Source organism: Periplaneta americana, chromosome 5 (assembly GCF_040183065.1).
Source record: "Periplaneta americana isolate PAMFEO1 chromosome 5, P.americana_PAMFEO1_priV1, whole genome shotgun sequence".
Classification (NCBI taxonomy): domain Eukaryota; kingdom Metazoa; phylum Arthropoda; class Insecta; order Blattodea; family Blattidae; genus Periplaneta; species Periplaneta americana.
The window spans coordinates 168,890,169-168,912,550 of record NC_091121.1 but is presented as its reverse complement, the minus strand read 5'-3'; the positions used below and the strand labels follow the sequence as shown (position 1 = coordinate 168,912,550).

Here is a 22,382-nt window from a genome sequence, read left to right as displayed (position 1 = left end):
AATAAGACAAACCAAAGAATCGCTGAAGAAGTTATAGATTACATCGTGTACAGCCTAGAAAAGTTCCTTAGATAAATTCATCAGTCAATATCAGAAATGTTTGGAATATAAAGTAAATCGGTTCCAAAATCTCCTTGGGTGACATGGGTGAATACATGCCATTTTAAGACAATGCTCTACTGAAAATAACCGAATTTTCACAAATTTTATCTTTTTTTCTTTTCTCGCTATTTTCATGAGAAGTATTTTCGTGAAAATGTTATCTCACTGTCTTAGTTATTTATACTTTTATATAATTCGGTAGAAGTTGGGTTGATGAACGAGTTATGTGTAACCAAAACTTTATCTAAAAAAATAAATTTCTACGTTTTCAACGGCAAGTATTTATTTTATGGAACAGCTGGATAATGCGCACGGCAGAGTAACGCCGACTACACTGACCACTAGCCACCGGGCCGTACGAGCCGTGTGAAACAAAAGACAATCGAAATGGTGGTAGTGAAATTCGCGACTATATTCTTAAATAAGTCCAAGATTTACGCAGTATAACAACGGTATTATGAATACACTGAAAGAAAATGCAAATGTAGTAACATCTAATAGTAGGTTATCACAACGAAATAAAGGAGAAAAAAGGTGTCGTTCAGGGAATATCGTTGAAATGAACGAAAGTAAATTTGCTGTTAATGTTCGCCAAAGTATTAACTACGTAATTATGACCGCGTCGCCGTTTTATTTTTGGTTCAGAGAAAATACCTCGCCATATAACATTTTTGTATTATATACGAGTAATATGTAAATGAAACAGTTTATGTTTAAAGTTATAAATTATTTTTTTAAGTACAATATGATATACTTTAAATTAGTACATGGAGAATGAACTGAAATATTATGTTTAAATTAATAAATTCCGTTACGTGCGGTTCGTGACAGGAACAGTTTGGCTGTGAGATGATAACTCCGCATGCGCGGACTTAGTTAATAACAACCTAAACTAACCAAACCTAAGTATACAGAGAAATAATTTATTACAGTCGTATGAACACTTTTTAATAATTATTAAAATTAATATAATCAGTTAAAAACCAGACATGTTTCGGAGGTATGCTCCACCATCTTCAGTGGCAATACCACGACGCTGGATCTGATGTTCGACCGCGTAAATTATTTCTCTGTATACTTAATATCTCATTTATGAACACTGTTGAATTTGACCTTACTTGTGTAAAACCAAACCTAACTTTGTGTAACCGGAGAAAGAAGAAAATAAAAAAATAACAGTTAATGCTAACGTCAATATATTTGAAAATATTAATAAAGAACAACATAATTATAACGAGAGTATATTTCAAAACATTAATCAGCCTTGTCACTGTCCGTTTGTCTAATTTAGACTAATATAAATGTATCTGCTCATCAAATCCTACCTAACCTTGTCGCTAACAGTGGTGCTATCTGTCAGTAATGTTCAGAACGAAGGAGGTAGAGAAGAAAATGAAATTTCTCCTCCAAATGACGCCACAGGCCAACGTCATGCCCTTATGTTGGCGACATTGTGTATTTAGTTCTATTTGGTCGTAATCGTAACGGCACGGTTGAAAGCGACTGTAGCTAATTCTCCAGTTTAGTGCATTTTTTTCATTTCTCAGAGGTTAAAGTTAGAGTGATGAAACTTAGCATACTTATTGATTAATATCTCTGTTGTGAAATGGCTGTATTCAGCATAGTTTTACTGCTAGAGAATTATACGTAAAGCAATATTACTTTTTTCTATTAATGTTTGAACATGGAAGAAATTATACCATTTTCTTTTACAAAAGAACAAATTAAAGTAGGGCATTACTAATGCTTCATTCCATTATGTGCAGTATTATCTTTAAGAAAATTAGATTTAAAAAAATCATTTTTTTGGAAATATGATTTTCAGTAAGAAAATTAAAAAAATAAGAAAGTTTAATTTTTTTAAGTGCTTATGAGAAAAGATTGAAATTTACAATGTATGATTATTAGGGCCAGGAAGTTCATGCATTTGCATATATTTTTCCATTGGCTGTAATTAATTGCTGATTAATTATCTTCACGAATCATCAACATTTAAGCTTATCAAACCAAATCTTATGTTGCATATATTTGCATATTTTAGCATTTTTTATAAATGCATAATATTTCATGATATTACTGTGGCATATTTTCGCGTTTAAGCTCATTAAAACTGATTTTATGTTGCATAAAATGCATAGTTTAGATTTTTTAAATAAAAGCACCATATTTTGTTTTTGAAAACTGGTATTGAGTGTAATTATTATAATTATTTTTACCAGAAAAGTATTGAAAGCTTTGTTGCACACCTAGTGAATCTCACGGCACAGTAGTGTGCCACTCTCAACGATAAATATAAGTTTAATCTAGTCTAGTTTGACCTATAATGTTATTGCATTTATTGGTTATTATTATTATTATTATTTATTACTTATTTATTAGTGATATCAAGAAATATAGAATTTTATTAGTGCATATTTATTGGCATATTTTAAGATGTTTAAAGACATATTTGCATGCATATTTAGTAGGTTTTTAGGGCATAAACTTACTAGCCCTAATGATTATGATTCTGATATGCATATTCAGTAAAAATTTCAACCCTTTAGCTAAAAAATGGTGGATTTTATAAATTTCAGTAGCGCATCTCCTTGAATTATTCTTTTTTGTAATATTATCATCCAGTGCATCCAGTATTGAAGTTGTAGTTGGTACAGCGCGGATTCGTGTTGCCGTACGGCCGTCAATACAGGCTGCGTGGCCCATGCAGCCCCGCGCATAGCACGGTAAACTCATAATCTGTTCACTTGGTTAGGGATATATTGTATAAAACAATATGCTTCAGAAACTTTATGTTATTTTGTAGTTCTTTTTATTGGCGATTTCGTTTTCAATATCTACTTCACTGCCGTATTACAATAGGATTCTCTCCAAACATTCATGAACACTAGATAATCTCTAGGCTACGGCTACAACGTGCCCATAGATATGCCCAGTTACATATAGTAGGTACATCATAAGATTTTGATTTTCTCTTCTATTTATTTTATTTCTTCGACATTTTGTGAAAGATACCATAAAACAATATTACATCTACAATCTGATATTCAGTGTAGACGGAAGGTAGTACAAAACGTCAAATATGGCGTTCATATATTTCTTCATAATTTAGAAACACTTAACAAACATACAACACTAAATTTTACATTTACCATTTGACGTGTGCTACGATACTGTTTTCAACTTATGTCCTACATATTTCTAATAACTAACTCTTCACAATATCACTTAGTTTTATAAATCCTTACACTAGTAGTCCATATTATGAGGACAAATAATGTCCATTTAGCTGTGCATTATAGTACTAAATCCTATATACACTCATGGAAAATGTACATACTATCAGTTTATACACAACAAACAACATCTAAGTTACTTCTCATTTCTTCTTTGACAAGTATCAATAACTAGACCGTATTTAGGAATAATAATTACGTAATTGGTAACATAATAGATATAAACGGCTGAATTAACTTGGTTATAATTTTTTTATTTTTGAAACTAAAAATTCCATCATTGACTTTGTTTTTAGAACCTATTTCATAAGTAACTTCAAGCTTTTTGGTGTTCTTATAGTCACTAAAGGAAATAATCTAATTCATAAATTGTCATTACATTCTTGATTTTTGCGTAACATTCTGTGGGAAGAAACCAACCCTCAGAGTCAAACATAAATCAACCACAACCACATAACACTGTAACGTAATACTTGGGGTGACAGCCCATGGGGGGGGGGGCAAATGTCGGCCAGCCGACTGTTGGCCTAGCGTCAACATGTCTCAGCAGAGGTGAACGATCATTCAACTAGTACAGTGGTAATGTGTGGTCATCACGATGATTTCCAACACATAACTTCGTTCCTCCACATTTACTCTATATGAGGAGCTTGGTATCAAAGCTGGACAACTCCACTTTTGATTTTTTTACAGGAGAGGGGAAAAACTAGAGCCTTGGAAACTGCCTTCATGGCATGTTACGGGGATACCTTTACCTTTTACCTTTACTGTATATATATCTGAACAAATGTGAAGTGGAATGAGAGAGAAATTGGAAGTGTAATTTAAGTGAATTAGATATTTGATGTTTTTCAATGTTTTGGATTGGGAGTAGTAGCAGGGGTACTATAACTGTAGGAGTATTATCGAAATAAATATATGGATAGGGGTAATAAAATAGGAAATTTAGGAGCGACAGTCTAGGTAGGAGGGAGAGAATAGAAGAGGATAGAAGGGGAAGGACATATAGCAATTCAGTCATAACAGAGCATTAGAAAGCAATCAAGAAATTCTCGGCAAAGAATACTTTAATAGAAAAGAGTTATATGTATAAAGGGATGGTGGATCGAAAAACAGAAATGTGAAGGTCCACCATAACTGTGAATTGTAAAGTTGAATGACAAATAAATATCAATATCAATATCAATAGATCCTTGGAAACCAATGTCATCATTATACGTGCATTTTTTTAAACATTCTCATGGATCATAGAAATATTTTTTCAGTCTCAAAATGTGATTAAAATTAATATTTAGGTCGAAATATACGTTTAAAAAGTGGAGTTGTTCATCTCTGAAATTAAGTCATGGAGTTGTCTGTTTTTTGAAACAAAACGAAGCCATATTTAAAGTGAAATTGTCTACTTTTGAATCTAAGTCTCTTCTAACTCGGTTTCAAAGCGAACTTACGTAAAACAGTACTTATTCATCCACAAACCGATTATATAAACAATCAGCCATGTTGGATTCACGATGCGTGATGGGAAAAGAGGTACGAATGTGTGCTTCTCGTTGTCCTAATTTGAAACTAAGCCACAGTGGAGTTGTCTACATTTTGATTCTAAAGCGCACAATTAAGTGCTATTTTCGCTCTGTTCTGTCCGTTTTTGAACCTAAACAGTTCCAGAATCGCATTCAGCACACAAAGTTCTATGAGAAACAATCAATATCTCGATATAGCAAAAAATTGAGTTTTCTAACTTTGATACTATGCTCCTCTTATTCTCAATCTGTTATTCTCTTAAGAACTGAAGTCATTCCGTAGCAATGTTTAATAGAGCAATTGAATAATTATATCTTACGCGGATTTTATAACATTATACAAAGGTCATTTCATAAATAATGCACATGTTGGCAGTACTGCAGATTGAGTGACGTAATAACAGTGAAAATTACTTCAGTTGCAGTTGAAAGCTTGATGAAGAAGTATGTGTTTTGTTTCATCCATAGTGTACTCTGTGTTTAAATAATGAGAGCTAGAAATGGAGCCTACACGTGTCTCGGGTACTGTTACTATTGAAATCAAAGATTCTATTTTGAAGGTCAAGCATTCTTGCTTCGAATTGTCGCTATTAATGAAACTTGGGTTAGAGACTTTGAGCCGGAGTTGAAATCACAATCCGAGTGGAGAGGTTCAGCTTATCCACGACCAAAAAAATTGACGTAATTTTAAAGAGGGTCTATACAGAAATGATTTAAATATGTGGTATAGGAACTGTAGCGAAAATAATGAAGTTATATTTAGACTGCCCTAATTCTTCGCTCTTAACATTTTACATTTCTTTTCGATTTTACAAAACTTATCAGCTGACAATTTTCAGAATATTCCTTCCTCGTACATAACCTGCAACTATATTTTTATTGGAAATCAAATTATCTACATTTTTGTGTTGATTTGGTTGGCTCCTTCCTGCAGATTAGTATCCATTTGTATTGCAAATAATTCCTAAGGGTATTTACATGATTATTCCTACAGAATATATACTCTGTTTCTGGAATCTGTAGATTATAGGAGACGAAATAAGTCCTTTGCGCAAGTGGTGAGTGGAGGGGGTCAGTCCAATGACCGCTCTGCTTGAAAGACGAGCGTCTAAAATGCCATCCTACCTTCTTCCATGTGAATTTTACCCCCTAGCGGTCGAAAATCGCTGCAGCCCGCAAATACTCACGCACTGATAGACTCCGCCCATTTCCTTGTCATCAACTCCACCCAAATGCGTCGACTTATTTTACAGATTCTTGAAACGGAGTGTAGATAGATATCCAGTGAGTCTTAAAAAATATATAAACAAAATTTAAAAAAAAAAAAACAAATAAAGTTTTCACAATTTCCTGAAATTTGTAATTTAATTAATCGATATTTGAAAGATATCTTAAAGTATATTCGTTATCTACATTTATGCTGATGAATATAAGGTACATTCTCTTGTAACATAATCCAATACAGCATTAAAATTTCTAAAACAACATTATAAATTAAGTCACGTAGTACGTCGAAGTACGTCTGGTATCCCATGTCATCCTAGTCCCGTCATCACGTTTCACAATTAGTGTTAAACATAGCTTAGTCGGCACAACTGTACTATGTGTGTGTGCGGTACTTAAACACGGACACTTATCTTAACCTACATTGAACTATTAAGGGCTTATACTATATTTACTTCTAAAATATACACTCAGTGATGCGTGGCACTGGCTAATAAAATATGCGTGGCCATAAATATACATTTATTAGTACTTTTCTCTTTTAAACGAACAAAACATTCTATGTCTTAAACTGATGACTAAGGGATAACTTAATGTTTTAAGATATGAGATGAATTTCTCGAACATTAATAAATATGTGGAATTCACTGTAGAAGAATAGTAATAATGGCTTAACCACAAGAGATCTATTCTTCCCCGATGTACATAGCCGCTTAAAGTGCACATTATTTATACCTGATTTCATTCTCACACAATTTGTATCCGGCCATGGTAAATTTCTTTCATATTTCAGGAGATTTCATATTGATGTAGAGAACGGAAATGAATGCGTTTGTGGAAGTGAACAAACTGTAGAACATTTGTTATTTGATTGCCCACTTTATGGATATAGACGATACAGCATTGAAATGCACCTAAATAAATGTAATATGATCTACAATAAGCCATTAGAAAATGTCGTCGCAAAATATTCATTAATTTCATTAACCACATCAATAGAAAATTGTGTCAATATTGTTCTTGTATTGTGTGTATTATTTGAAAATTTTAACCTTAAATAATATGAATTGTCCATCTATCCTATGCTATAAAAGGATGTGTGTGTAAATTATAAATTTACTTGTGTATCAAATATTTGTTTGTATGATTATGTCTGTATATTCCACTTTGCTCTAGTATGTGTCCTAATATTTGTTGACTTATGGACGCTATATGTATTATTTCATGCTAAATTCTACATTATTGTTATTCAATTATGTTTTGTATTTACAGATATTATTTTTTTAAATCTATTTCGTATAATTAAGCGCTTTCTTTATGATCGATGTAGACTTCTCATGTGTTTGTGTTGATAGTTGTAACTGTCGTAAAATTAAGTTTACATTTCTCTTATTCATAACAACGACAGAAAAAAAAATGTTCAAAATGTATTCATGTTATATTATCTCAAGTAAATAGAAAACTTTAACCCTAATATACTCATGTAAAATAGGGTTTTTTATGTGGAAAAAAATACAACGATTTGGTGCTCACTAAATATTCATTTCTTTATAAGATTATAATAAATTTTCAATTATATTTTTTAAAATAAATCCAGGGTACGTAATAATAAAATAATAAGGTATAAAATTCTGGTAAGGCAGCCTCCATGATCTGATGGTCAGAATGCTGGCTTCCAGATCTGAAGGTCTTTGGTTCGATTCCCAGGCTCGGCTCGCAGGAATTTTCCTTGAAGAAGAAAAGTTCCCAGGGTGTCTATAGTGTCTGGAAATTTGTATGAATGCGACTGTCACTGTGAACCTTCAAATAAAATGCAATATATCAGGACTCTCGCTGGGCAGAAACGTTAACACATTCGAACGTCACATTGTTGACAAGTAACGCCATCTATGAGCTCAACCAAGAAGCATTCAGAGATGCTAGAGAGCTAACAATAAATAAAAAACGTTATTTTGTATGTCCAATATAATCTGAATATTGAACTCTAAGGAGAAGAAAGTTCATAATTTTTATTTTATTTTCTGGACTTGGGTGGTAAATTTCAAATAAAAAAATATGATATTAAAAATACAGTAGAGTCTCGTTAATCTGAACTAATCGGGATCAAGACCTATTCGGATTACAAGATTTTCGGATTAACCGGAATATTTCCTGTAACGCAATGCATGCTATTCACGAGCGCTGCGAGACGGTGTGGGGTGGTGGGATTACCCTGTTGTTATTTTTAGAACCACAACCAACAGGTTCACTTCATTACGACAACAGAAAGTTACTGATTTTATGAGCATGACAGATGTGTAAATTATGTACAGAAAACACTAATTGTTGTAAGTAGCCATGAATGTACTTTTTTCGTAATTTTTTAAAGTAAAGTGAAAAAAATTGAGTAAATTTATACAATTTTATACAAGTTTAGAAAACAGGCAGCAGAAACCACTGTAAACATTTAGTTTCAGAGAAAAATTCACTTAAGTTTGAAAAATATCAATTTATGGAAATCTGCAGTAAAAAGAAAAGGATGTATGAATTACATACACCGCCAAATTTAAGAGGCCAGGCTTATCTACAAGATACTTCACGAGGAAAGGTAAAAAATTTGTGATGTGAATTTTGAAGTAATTCTGAGTCAAAAAGTTCATATGAATATAGGTCCGTTTTCGAACGGTTACGGAGATATGGTTCTTTGATTTCACAAAAACTTCTGAGATTCCATTGTACTAACTCGCATTTAGAGACAGATAACGGACAAATTTAAAGTTCATATTCACGTATGCATACATACCTAATATTCTAGAAGTCGGGGTCGATGTTGTCGCACATTTTCAAAGGTACCTCCTTCTGCTTCAATGCACTGTTGCGCTCGGGCGTGAATCGCGCTCATAGCTCGGGGGAGTTGCACGTGGTTGTCTTTATGCCGCATCCAAAATACGGTCGATTAGCGCCTCTCTCGTTTGCACCTTCCTTTGCTATACCAAGTCTTTCATCCAACCCCATAGACAGTAAATACTCTTCGATATGGTACCCTTCTGTTCGGAAAGCGTCGTTCATATTCAGGGACGGCACGCAAGGAACTTCCATCGCACAAATCATAAACATACACAATATCGGCGTATTCTGCAGTCGAAAATTTATAAGGCATCTTGAAAAACACAACTTAACACTTCCGATAACTGTACCTGTATAACTACTGTACTGTAGGTAACTGACTGAACTGCTGTGAACTGCTAAGTGATAGCGTATTTGTTGTGACATTTGTAATACCCCACCACCCGGTTTGTTTCTCTTCTCTTGTCTACATCGCTCACAATGAGATTCCAATGTTACGTCATTCATCGGTGACCTTGTCTCACTTCAGCAGCATATGGTAACGTCTGATTCACATTGGGGCGAGACGTTTTACACAAAAAATGCATCTAGCTCCGCCATCGTTCGAAACCGGACGTATGTTCATATGAACTTTTTCACTCAAAATGACTTAAGATATCGTATCCCAAATTTTTTACCTTTCCTCGTGAATCACCCTCTCTTTAAAACAATATAGGCCTATATTGTTTTAAAGAGAAAGTTTGGTAGTTATTTTTAAATACAAAATAAAAAATCGGATTTTTACCGCTAATCACAATGCATTTTAACATACTTGCATATGATAGTCGTTAAAAATTAAACAATTGGAACTGTTATATAGCCATATTTTCAACGAACTGTAAAGACGTTGAAATATATTTTATTTCTAATCCAATGGTTAAAATAATTTATTTATATCAATTGTACTTTAAAGAATTTCTACAAATAGGTGTATGAATCACTTTTTCCAATATAACGATATCATAAGGAAATTGAAACCCTAAATTTAGAGTGAAACTATGTGTCATGTTATAACTTTACATTATACAAATGACACATCGTCTCCGTTATGTGTTATGCTTTATAGAAATGTTCTCAAATTAATTAAAAAGTATGATTCTTGAAACATAAATTTAAGTGCTAGTACTATGAAGATTAGAAAACCCAAATTCGTAATATAAATTGGGGCACCTAATTTCAAGAAATTCATCTCACAATTCACAAAAATACATTGACCTGGAAAATGCAACGTTCAAATATCTCAGAAGACATGGCTTCGTTAACATGCCAATTCCCGTTAATAATAATAATAATAATAATAATAATAATAATAATAATAATAATAATAATAATAATAATAATAATCTATTTATACATCTGCTGATCGGAAAAGTCATCCGTGACTCAATTTCACTTATAACACTTCCCGGAAGGAAATTAACTGTTTTTAACTTCCTCATATTGTCTATAGAATACACTCCTATTTCTTCTTTCACAAGACATCTACAATCTTCTTGCACTATACATCAGTCACAACACCAAATAAAAGAGTTTATAAAATAATAAAAACTATAAATATAGTCATTACCTATCAATAGTTTTTAAATGTTCCACATTCAAATTCATCAGTCTTCTTACAATAATACAGTCTATACACGACATTGCCTTCAATATTGATATTCGTCCTCGTGCATCATTATCCAATAATCATATTGAAGATTTTGCTACTTGTCATTACCGTGAATCTCTACTGTTGGGAGTTTGTTAAGATTATTAGTAACTGCATTTTCTTTAAAAATAAAAACTAAATACTGACTTCAAAATGCAAGCTAAGTGAAATAACACAACAGTAGAATAAGAAATATTCTGTTAAAATTATTTCAGTTTGTCAGTGTTTCACTGTGAACAATAAGAGCACATACAAAAAAAAATTCGTTAACTGAAACATTAATAGTAAACTAACCAACGAAAAATTTGAAGAGTCATGTACTCCCCACCCCAATATTTAGAAATAACTACAGTACTAATTAAAAGTCATTTGTATTACTGTATTTTATCATGAAGTCCACACCTGTGGAATAACGATCAGCGCGTCTGGCCGCGAAACCAGGTGGCCCGGGTTCGATTCCCGGTCGGGGCAAGTTACCTGGTTGAGGTTTTTTCCGGGGTTTTCCCTCAACCCAATACGAGCAAATGCTGGATAACTTTCGGTGCTGGACCCCGGACTCATTTCACCGGCATTATCACTTTCATTTCATTCAGACGCTAAATAACCTGGATGTTGATACACGTCGTAAAATAACCCAATAAACAAACAATCATGAATAAATGCTATTCACTGTTTTTCCCTAATGGTTTAGTATTTATGAAGACTTGTCTTTGGATCTGATTAACTTCTTATTTACATTTAATTACATTAAATATACAGGATGGAAGGTAAGGTAGTACATTAATTGTAGGATGTGATTCCTTAAAATATAACGAACAAAAAAGTCTAATATCATTTTGCTCGTTTTTGCAAGGTTTTTGAAGAAATAATACTTTTATGCCGACATTTCGATAGCGAATTTTACGAATACTGTTTAAAATACGGATTTATTTCTAGTATAACAACGAAGAGAACGTTTGTTATGTTCACGTTGCAGCAGTATTTTAATTAGAAAATTCACATATTTCGAATTAATCGATTGAAGAAACATTGGAAACATTGATTGTCGAGTCACGTACAGAAGGTCTAAAAATCTGGCATCGCTGTCCGGACGGCAGACGGTTTGTGTAGTACTCGCAACTGATCAGCTGTTGTGATGTTTACATTGCATTAGTGTGCAGTTGGACGTACAGCGTATTTTAAACAGTATTCATAAAATTCGCGATCTAAATGTTGGCATAAAAGTATTATTTCTTCAAAAATCGCAAAAATGAGAAAAATGATATTATACATTTTTGTTGGTTATATTTTAAGGAATCACATCCTACAATTAATGTACTACCTTACCTTCCACCCTGTACATCCAATGTAACAATATTTTTTTTAACATTACTGAAAATCCGGATATGTATGTATCTAATATCTATCCACTTCACTTGCGTGATTCGGGTTCCGCATATTGCGGATAGATGGCAGGACTGTGACCCATTTTCAAGTTGCACACCGCTTCGGCGGCCACGCTATGCTTGATGTGTATCTGTGTAGCGTTATGATGACGATGAAGAAGGGAGAAGGGGAAACCCGGTGCCGGCACGTAGACTACTCCTATCGAATAGCACCAAGGGGGCCGGCAGGCTTTACGTCCCCGTTCGAACGGACGAATCAATATCAACAGTGACATGCCTTCTCTTCATATGCACTGCAGAGAGATTTGGGATTTAATCCAAGCATACTGGTGCACATCTAATGATTAGACGTTGTGCACCGCCGTCTCTCCTAGTCCCGAGGTAGAAATTTTACAAGAGTTAACTCAGCGGAGTAAATGAGGACATGTATCCTGTACCACTTTACTCATACACAAATCAATTAATATAATATTTGAGATTATTATTATTATTATTATTATTATTATTATTATTATTATTGTATCCTATAGTAGGCAGAGCACTTGAGTTTGAATTATTCAATTAACTAGTGTGTGTATTTTTATTCGTGTTATTTTGAGTAAAAAGTGTTGGACAATAGAAGAAACCTGTAACTTTCATAAAATTATCTGTCAGAAACAAATGACAATTGCTTAATTTTGCTCTGTTAAACCAATTCTCAGAAATGAAATTAACTCTTTGTTGATTGGTTGCTAACGTTTTCAGATGGGTTCGAGTAAGAACTTACTTCTTGAATTATTGCAGTAGAACGAAGAATTTAATTTGTAACTGGGAGGAATTAATTAGGCGTACAATATGATTATTAAGCTTATTGATTTTTTTATTTTTTAGTAGGTTCTTTTACGACGCTTTATCAACATCTTAAGCTTATTAACAGAGTTGATTTTCGATGTCTGTGAATTTTGTTTGTAGTGTTCTTTTAACGGTTTTTTTAAGAGTAGCAACTCTACGAAACGAACTTTCAAATTTAATTTTCCTTTGAAAGGAAACCATGCTACAATTTTATTGTATATCGCCTGTAGAAATCCATTGTCCTGAGACGAGTTTTGAAACTCGCGAATACTATACCACATTGATAATAGTAATTACGTACAGTAACTAAAAAAATAGATTAATGTCTATCAGTATTTCCCAAGTAACAAGTTTTACTTTAGCATTGTTGTTTACTTCCAATTTTCTTTACGTTTTAGCGTGAAACTCCTGTATAATCTGACAGTAATAAAATATAATGATATCGACTGTGGGTATATTCAAGAATTATTTGTAGATGTACAGAAATGCATAGACATTACTTAATTTCTTTTAGAGTTAATTAAATTGTACGCACACACGATGGTGAAAGTTTATCGTATGGCTTCCTTTAATCTAATTATATTTTCAATTGATTTATATTATCTGCTACGTGATGAACTCTGTTGAACCCTGACACTGGTCTTTGTACTATTCAATATTTCCACATGTGATAAGAAACCCAACAGGCAAAAGATCACTGCCAATACTATAAGCCAGTATATTTAATGCATATGGGCTATTCCATATAAAATCGATCAGTAAAAAACCTCGCATTTTTTATATTCTATTTTTTCCCTATTTATACAAGGTGCTGAGGAGAGTGCATTTTCAAAAATATACTATCGAAAGTCAAATGGTTTTCGTATTATTGAGCGACAAATTTAGCGTATTTTATAAAAAAAACAAGCCTCTTTCAGAACTCTGGAACCATTTACTGCAGAACATTGAACGGGAGCTTATTTTGAAGCTGACATTTGGTAGGTTATGTTAAGAAGTAATCCTTATTTTTATTGTACACAGAGAGACAGATAATCTGATTTTACTTGCTTTTAGGCTTTATGGCCTTTTGTAAAAATGTAAAAAAATATTGAGAAAAAACCTTGCATTATTAAGAGGGATTCGGCATTGTTTGCTTAGTGGTACGGCAATAAGTTTCGAGAGTATTAAATAAATTATTTTCACACGCGTAGACCTGAACGGCGCAGTACCGCACGCACTGGCCGAGAGCTGAAGATATGCGAGTGTTGGGCGTTATTTTACTCCTGTGTTTATGAAAACCTGTGATAAAGCTAGCACAGCCATGCGCTGCTAGACGACACATCACGTGTTTATGTCTACTGGCCTTGCTTGCATCGGCTAGCTCCCATCTCACAGTCATCTGGTTAGTTCACGCGCGTACTATTTATTTTCTTTATTTGATATTTTCAATACTTTCTTAACAACGTGCCATCAGTAAAAATATGTGTTTATTTGTACTTTCAATGCGGAATCTAACTATATATTTTTAAAATATTTTTTTCCTTGGCAAAGGCGTCTTAATGAGGAAAAATCTAAATTTCTCCATTTCCATAAAAAGTAAGAAAATCGGTTTATATATCAATATAAACTTTAATTTCTCATTATCAAAATAAACCATGATTTTGATCATTGGGTGAATGGTTTCGGAGCTACAACAGTTTAAAGTTGCTAATTTTATGAAAATACGATAAATTTAAATATTTTTAATTTAAACACTATGAAGTTCTGATGCCTCAAACTTTGCACAAAGCATTGTATCACAGTTCTCTACGTACAAAAAAAGTTTTATTGTATTTAGAAATTGTAAGGTCAATTTTCTCTATATTTCGGTCGATTTGAGATGGAATAGCTCATATGGTTAAAAGAAAGATGTATAATGAAGCGTACTGCATATAGTTGCCAACTCGTGAAAATTTGGTATTTGTGCCTGCCAACTTCTAAGTTTGCCTAAACAGGTAATTTCCATAAGACAGTTCCAGTAACGTAGAGTGTACAGGTTAATGAAAGTGGGAAAACATTTTGACAGCTGAAAATAATTTCAATTTCTCAGTATTCTATATTTATAATTTTTTTTAAATTGTTATGAGATAGTTTTGTCGTAAATATGCTACATTAAATCGTGTTGATATTTAATTCCTTGTTAAATAAATTGTTATCAATTTATAGTCAAGACGAAAAATGGAAAACAATTACTTTCGCTTGAGTATTCTTTGTTCGAAATATTGTATAAGTTAGTGAAGAATTTGTTGGTTTCGTCCTATTTCAAGACGAGGTTCTCTACGTTGTTATCGAGGAAATAAAAGCAAAAAAACTACTTTAATGAGAATACTCGTAGTATATTTACTAATTAAGAAATTATGCTAGTATTATTATTATTATTATTATTATTATTATTATTATTATTATTATTATTATTATTATTATTTAAGCGGATTCTGAACATTATTTTTATATTTACAAACTAAAAACAAAGGTAAAAAAACCAAGATTCTCTGTTTTGTTTTATGTTTACTTATAAAATTCCAACAGGAATTAACCCATCTAGCATAAAAAATAACATTGTGTAAGATTGTAAGTTAGGGAAAGAGTGAGTAGAAAGTTCAGTTTTGTTGTAGTTAGGAGTTTTAAATGGGATGCTGAAAGAGTAACCATAAAATAACATTCTAAATTCGTTGGGGGGAAACAGTGAATAGGAATATTCAACGACCATGTATGAAATATTATGACAGAGTAAATGTCTTACGTATGCAAATTGTTGAAGTTAGCCTCGATAGAAAAAAACTTTTATACAAGGTTGGCCAAACTTTTCAGTGAGGTGGCAATATTATGACACCGAACTGTTTTGTTCCTTATGTAACAGAAAACTAAGCACAGCCAGAATTTCATAGCTAGTAACCTACAAGAATAACAGTATTTATGCAAAGTAGTAGTGAACAACGCTGCAATATTTTCGCTGAATATACAAGGGTCCTACACAAGCAATCTGAGGTAGAGAACCCATGACCACCGACGTAAAATGTATCACTGTGTCTACACATTTGTTGCATATCTGCTTACCGTAATAATGTAGCATTGCACATTACGAACACTTTATCTGGCATATTTACATCATTCGTGGAAGAACTGTGTGAAATGGATAGGAAATTAAGTGTATTGGATACATGGTAGGTGTAGACCCGCCATGATGACGCTAGTTCTAATCTTAACCTCATTACTTCTTTGCAATATCAATTGTATATCTCCCTATTCAACTTCTGATGTAGCAGCCTACAGCTAGGAAGATACGACCTGAGCCAAATATTGTTATGCGCAGTAGATCATGAAGACATCATCTCTGTAGCGGCCGAAGGAAAGGAGTGCCTTCCCCTCTGCCCATATTTGGCTCAGGTTTAATCTTCCCAGTTGTTAGTGGTACAGTAACGGGTTCTGTCATGATTAGACCCCAGCGTTTGGTCACATTGAACTGCAAGTTAAGTGAACACATACCTATGCTCTCCACTGTTTTGTGCAACAAACGATACGGGAAAGATCTAACTACTGATACTGAGCATTTTTAAACTTGTACATTCAGATTGCGAAATAAATATAAGATATGCAGCGCTTTTTTCAGCCGGAACGCGTTCCGGTAAACTTTTTGCCATTACAAATTTCGAGATATATTTTATAAGCGAAATTAAAAATTAAAATTGCCACCACTGCCGAATCCAAGAGTTTACATTTTCTCATTATTATCGTTGGTGCAAAAGTAACTCATGCAATCTAGTGCCGCCATCTTCCGTTATTGATCGTGAAACTATAACTCGAAATCGCAAAATTTCCGTTATGCTTAAAATCGATGAGCTCCGTTTGGAACTTATTGCAATATAAGGTATGGAGGCCTAATATTTTTAAACCTACGTTATTGTTGTATAATGTGATCGAGTGATAGAGTTCCGGTAAACTTTTTTCCAGAAAAAAAGCACTGAATATATGTATTCATCCGCAAAATACTGTTCAGGAAATGATTATTGTTTATACTGTAAGAAAAACGTACATGATTGTTCATTATTTTTAAAAAGAAATAGGCATATGTAGTAAATTACAACTGTTATAAACAAAACATGCAAGACTTACAGTACATAACAATGGAAAAAATTATAACCTCTGTTCTAAGATAAGAAAATTTTATTTCTATGATATTCAGCAGTCCTCTTTAAATCCATTAAGACCCGGTTTCTTCAACCTTTGTTAAAATGCATCTAACATAGCGTTAATTAACTGTAAGTTAAAAGTATGAATTGCTGTTAAAAATATTGCGTTTCATCAACTTTACATTTCACATTTTAAAATTCTGTTCGTTAACTCTCTGTTAGGACCAGAGATTCTAGAGTTTAACCATAACCTATAACCAAGTATAGGCTCACTTCTGTTTTCCGAACTCTGACAATTGCGATTCTCGCTTGTTTCCGTTGTTTGATTCAGAGAGGATAGAAGTCTTTCTATTCTCTGAGGTTTGATTTCAGCTTCTTTCCTCGTCTGTATCACAATAGCGTGGAGCGGCGTATTGCTATTGCTGTTATGAAATGGAAAACACTGGAACAAAAAGAAATCTTGCGACTAATTTCTCTTCGTTAGAAACAAACCTTCTGCTGGAAATTATTTCGCAGTATAAACCAATTAATGAGAAGAAACGGATCTAAGTTGAAAGCGAAAAGTGAGGCTTGGCAGAAAATAGCCCATACCTTTGTATGAACTTCTGGTCTGTCAAATCACAGAAATCATCCGTTACGTTTATGGATTCATGAATATCATTTTCTAAATAATCCAGATATATAAGTTCAGCATCTAACGCACCAGCCATATTGGATACTTCTATGATAACAGAGAATTAAATTATTTAACTGCATGAAATTGGACAGTTAAATTAACATAGGTTTTTAACAGCCCCTTAGTATTAACAGTAGTTGAAGAAATGCTTCAACTGTTAAGTTTACAGTTAAAATGGAATAACACACTGTTATAATTTGACAAAGGTTGAAGAAACCGGGCCTTAGTCTATAATGAATAACTATGTAGGCTAAATTTTAAAATTGTCTAACAAAAATGTTCTCCTTTCGGATTTGTATATCGGAAATTTTTTTCAGTTTCGCAAAAAATGACCCTCGTCCATTAAAACATTCAAACCTTTACTAATTGTAATCGAGTTAGATGAGGTGGGGTGATTAGGTTTAATGTTTCAGTTTCCTATACAAGTCGCAAAAATCAGTTTCAGTCAGACTAATAATCGACATCTATGTTACAATCGGTATTCTTTTCCTATTACCTTCTGCACTGACTATACCTGACGTTCCTGTGCGTGAGCTGGCATCTATACCTCGTAGCACAGTTAACCTGTTTTCTTCACTCGGTGACCAAACGCTGGCCTTTAGTCATAATAAAGTGCAACGGTACGCTGTTACGGTCAAATGTGTAAATGAGTTTATAACCAAATAGATTTACATGGAGGAGTGTACTCGTGGTTTGGTAGCTACTTGGGCTACAGTTTTTTATTTGGAGCCAATACGGCTTGAAAGTCACAATTTGCTTATCCCTGTTGTAATGTTTTTGACAGAAATCATTACCTTTTACACATAGGTTCATGCTTGAATAAATTCTTGATGTAACTGTCAACCATTCAACTCTTTGTACCATCATTATACTGGGTGTTCATTTCAAAGTGTGTCATAACGTCACTGTTGGTGAGTCAGCGATTTGAAGCGAGTTTCAGCTTTTATGTCAGAGAAGTTGCCTATTAATCAAGGCGTTCAATCTGAACTTGAGAACGTGTACGGTATAACTTGAACGTCGTAGCAACAGATGGCGGTCTGTACGGTCTGTGTGCTACCATAACCTCTTTCGAACTGTGTTTTGCGCGGGCAAGTCGTACCCAGGGTATTTGTTATCATCGGTTGCGTACGGCAACATTCCACAACACAAATCAAATGCTCCGTGTCCATGTTGACCGTCTAAGTTAATGTCAACAAATACTGTACGTAAGTAATCGTCTTAACCCTCTCCCCATATCCCGACAGTAAGAAAAAAAACTCACCTCAGTACGTGTTTCCAAACAGTTCACATTCCTGCCACTGCAGGAGTTACCGTACGTACCGGTAAGTACTCTTCAGAATGAACGCCGTACTTGGTAGGCAACTTCTCTTGCATATAGGTAATACGCCTTTGCGGAGATGTAGGAATATTGAATTCTCTAGGCTCATCGGCTAGTCACATGACAGCATACAGCGAGCCATGACACACTTTGAACTGAACACCCAGTATTATAACAATATTTTCTACTTTCACATTCTCTTTTTCTGCATGAAGAAAATTTTAATGTATACTATTTTAAGGAGTCCATTGATTTATTTTACCCAACTACGTTCATCTAACCAAAGAATGTGGATAGACTGATATGTTTTATTTCACATTCTTCTCATGATGAACCATATGTTTACCATATAACAGCGTGTAGGCTATTTCCTTAATAAGCCTACATATGACTGCTAGTTATTATGATATAACATTATACGTATGTAATAATCAACGACACACTGTCGTACGAGTCATATGTTCTGGAAGTCCCACCATGTGTGTTGTGCCCAGTGGGTTTAGGATAAGCCCCGACTGGACTATCAACCTCCGATAAATAGACGCAATAGCCAACACACTATCTCATTAGTGTATTGTTCACTTAACATATGCCGGTGTACATGCCACTGTCCTCGACTGGAGCGTAATTAATTACAAGTTCTGTGATTTTGTGCTCCAAATTTATCTAAATAGAAATCCATCCTTCTATTATATCGTATCTAGTTCATTACATTGATTTCAAATGTTGATAGGAAGCAGACGCTTAAGTTTCATCATTTACTGCATATGTGACTAATCAAAATGAAATATCATTATAAGAAAGGAACCTACTTCATTCGATAATGATGAACTACTCACAGTCATATAAAATCCTATAACTATGAAATATGTGATGTACAGGTTAACTTAAGAAAATTAACCTAATTCTGGTTTCTGTTCGTTGACATATTGCAACGTGTTCAAAAAGAACGTTATTTGTTCTGATCATTTGTGTATTGCAGCACTTCTTATCTTCTTTATTATTTCGAAGGATCATCCATTATCCAGTATCAGACAGACCACTACATTGACTTAATATTACTGCCCTCATTTTACATAGTTTTATACTTTATCTGTCAGAACTGTCTGCGATTTCATAGCATTTTGTCCTGCAGAATAATCTGCAATTTAAATCGGGACAATATCTGCAGAGAAATCTGTTCTCAAAGCAATGACCGTTATGAGGAGAAATACAGAACTTTTCTCAAGCTCTCTCAATCAAGAAAGCTTTCCGTTATGTAACAGAAACCTACGACACAGAAATCTTCGGATTTACTTCCCTAATGAAGTAAGATATAAGTATTCTACCATTTCTTAAAAATCCATCGTCAGGTTTGAATTCAGTGAACGATTTATCTTGCCTTTGCTATAAAAATAGTCTTGCAACTTCAAGCTATAACTCGAAAATTAATACAGTAATAAATTTTAACCCCAACATTATATTAACAGTTACATAAAATATTGTGCTCTTGTGAGGTGAAGATGAGGTCTTTATCAGTAGAGTGACGCATAGTAGATTGAAAAATCTCCGGTTGAAACCCAGATGAAGGCGAGATTTTTCAACTCATCATAACTTTGAAGCAGCTTCGGGGACCTTTGTGTTTGAATATCTCAACCCATCTGGGATTTGACAGACAAAGCGTGGTGTTATCCATGTAACTTCTTCTAGTGCCGAAGTTCAAAAAACTTCGGAGTCCATTGTGCCTCAATGGCACATATATGAACATCTGTTCATTCAAGTGACGTTAAAATCTATTCCATTTTCAACGTTTCGTATATCAGAATCGCAATCCGAAGAATCAATATTATTCATTCCTAATGCGAAACAAAACGATACTTTTAATATGGAGTTAAATTCAACTTGAGAAGTAACTCCGTGGAACGGTGCAGTAAATATGAAACTTTGGACGTTTCTGCTGACAGTCATATTTATTAACTGTGTCCCAACACTACATAAACTTCGAGAAGTGTCTACCGACAGGCACAAGTGTCAACACTCATCGCCGGATAGTTCTTGAGGACGACATTGCCAGCGTCGTCCATGTAGAGCAGCGTCATCGGGGACAAATGGTCTGGAACACAGCATGGCGCAGGAACTTCTGGTTGTCGACCGATGGCGTGGACGAGAGACTGGATGGTTGCATGATTTGTTGGCTTCAGAGCCTGCGACAAAGAAAGCTATAGTAAGAAAAATTAAGAACGAATACGTTACAATGAAGCAATGTTGCAGACACGCAGTTTTCAATAGGCCACATGCTTCTGGAAAACAGTGTGAATTGCACGTGAAGAAAGCACAAACAACTGTAATAGAATGGTTTACTTACAAATGGCTTTTAAGGAACCCGAAGGTTCATTGCCGCCCTCACATAAGCCCGCCAGCGGTCCCTATCCTGTGCAAGATTAATCCAGTCTCTATCATCATACACCACCTCCCTCAAATCCATTTTAATATTATCCTCCCATCTACGTCTCGGCCTCCCTAAAGGTCTTTTTCCCTCCGGTCTCCCAACTAACACTCTATAATAGAATGGTTTAGTGGTGCGATATTTAAAACCAGTGGTTCCCAAACTGGGGGTCGTGTAAAGAGCTGAGGTGGATCGCGAGATAATTTACAAAATAAAACAAAAACCACCTTATTAACATAGGGGAAATAGGGGCAAGTTCGGCATTAGGGGTAACTTCGTCATAGTATTTGTTTCGAAGACCTAAGCAGATAGGGACTGTTTAGAGGGTAGTGTGTTGAAAAAACATGGCCGCTTGCTGTGAATAACGTTTGTATGGTATGGAGATATATTTTAAGTTATGACAGGTAAATATATTTTTTTTAACTCATAGCTTATTATAATTATGATATTGAATGCCTTAAGGAACCCGTAAGGATAACATTGACGATATTTGTGAGTGGAATCATTATTGAGAATGACTAGGCCTATATATATATATATATATATATATATATATATATATATATATATGTTGGAGAGTGCATATATATATAGGCACTTTCCAACAATGTGGCCTCACCGATCTTCAGATTTCAATCCGGCCGACTTTTGGTTGTTACATTAAAGAACGAGTTTTCCTGACACATCCAACAACCTTACTGCAATTGAAAAATGTTATCTCGCAAGAAATTGCCAATATTCCAAGACAGTATCTGCAAAATGCTGTGCATGGTGTCGCAGACAGAATGCTGTACGTTGAACAAGAGAACGGCGGACATCTTCCCAATGTTTTGTAAACCCCGCTGTTTGCCCAACACTCTGATGTTTTTTGTTTTTCCCCCTATCTGAAATATTATAATATTTATAGCGGTTTAATGTTTGAAGTGACTTTTGAAATACCCTATATATTCAGAAGTTATGGAATGTACATTATAGATCGACGGTTCCAGCACTGATTTTAAGGTAAT

At 34.1% G+C, this 22,382-nt stretch overlaps 1 protein-coding gene across 2 annotated transcripts in view; it reads right to left on the bottom strand.

Moving 5' to 3' along the window:
* Window positions 1-2,899: 2,899 nt before the first annotated feature.
* The window catches only part of LOC138700275 (uncharacterized), a 585,867-nt gene continuing 566,384 nt past the window's right edge, over window positions 2,900-22,382 (bottom strand). For both annotated transcript variants that reach the window (XM_069826779.1, XM_069826780.1), the window contains one exon: window positions 2,900-21,133. In XM_069826779.1, coding sequence (XP_069682880.1) covers window positions 20,942-21,133 — 192 coding nt within the window. In that variant the 3' untranslated portion in view covers window positions 2,900-20,941. The remainder of the gene's footprint in view (window positions 21,134-22,382) is intronic.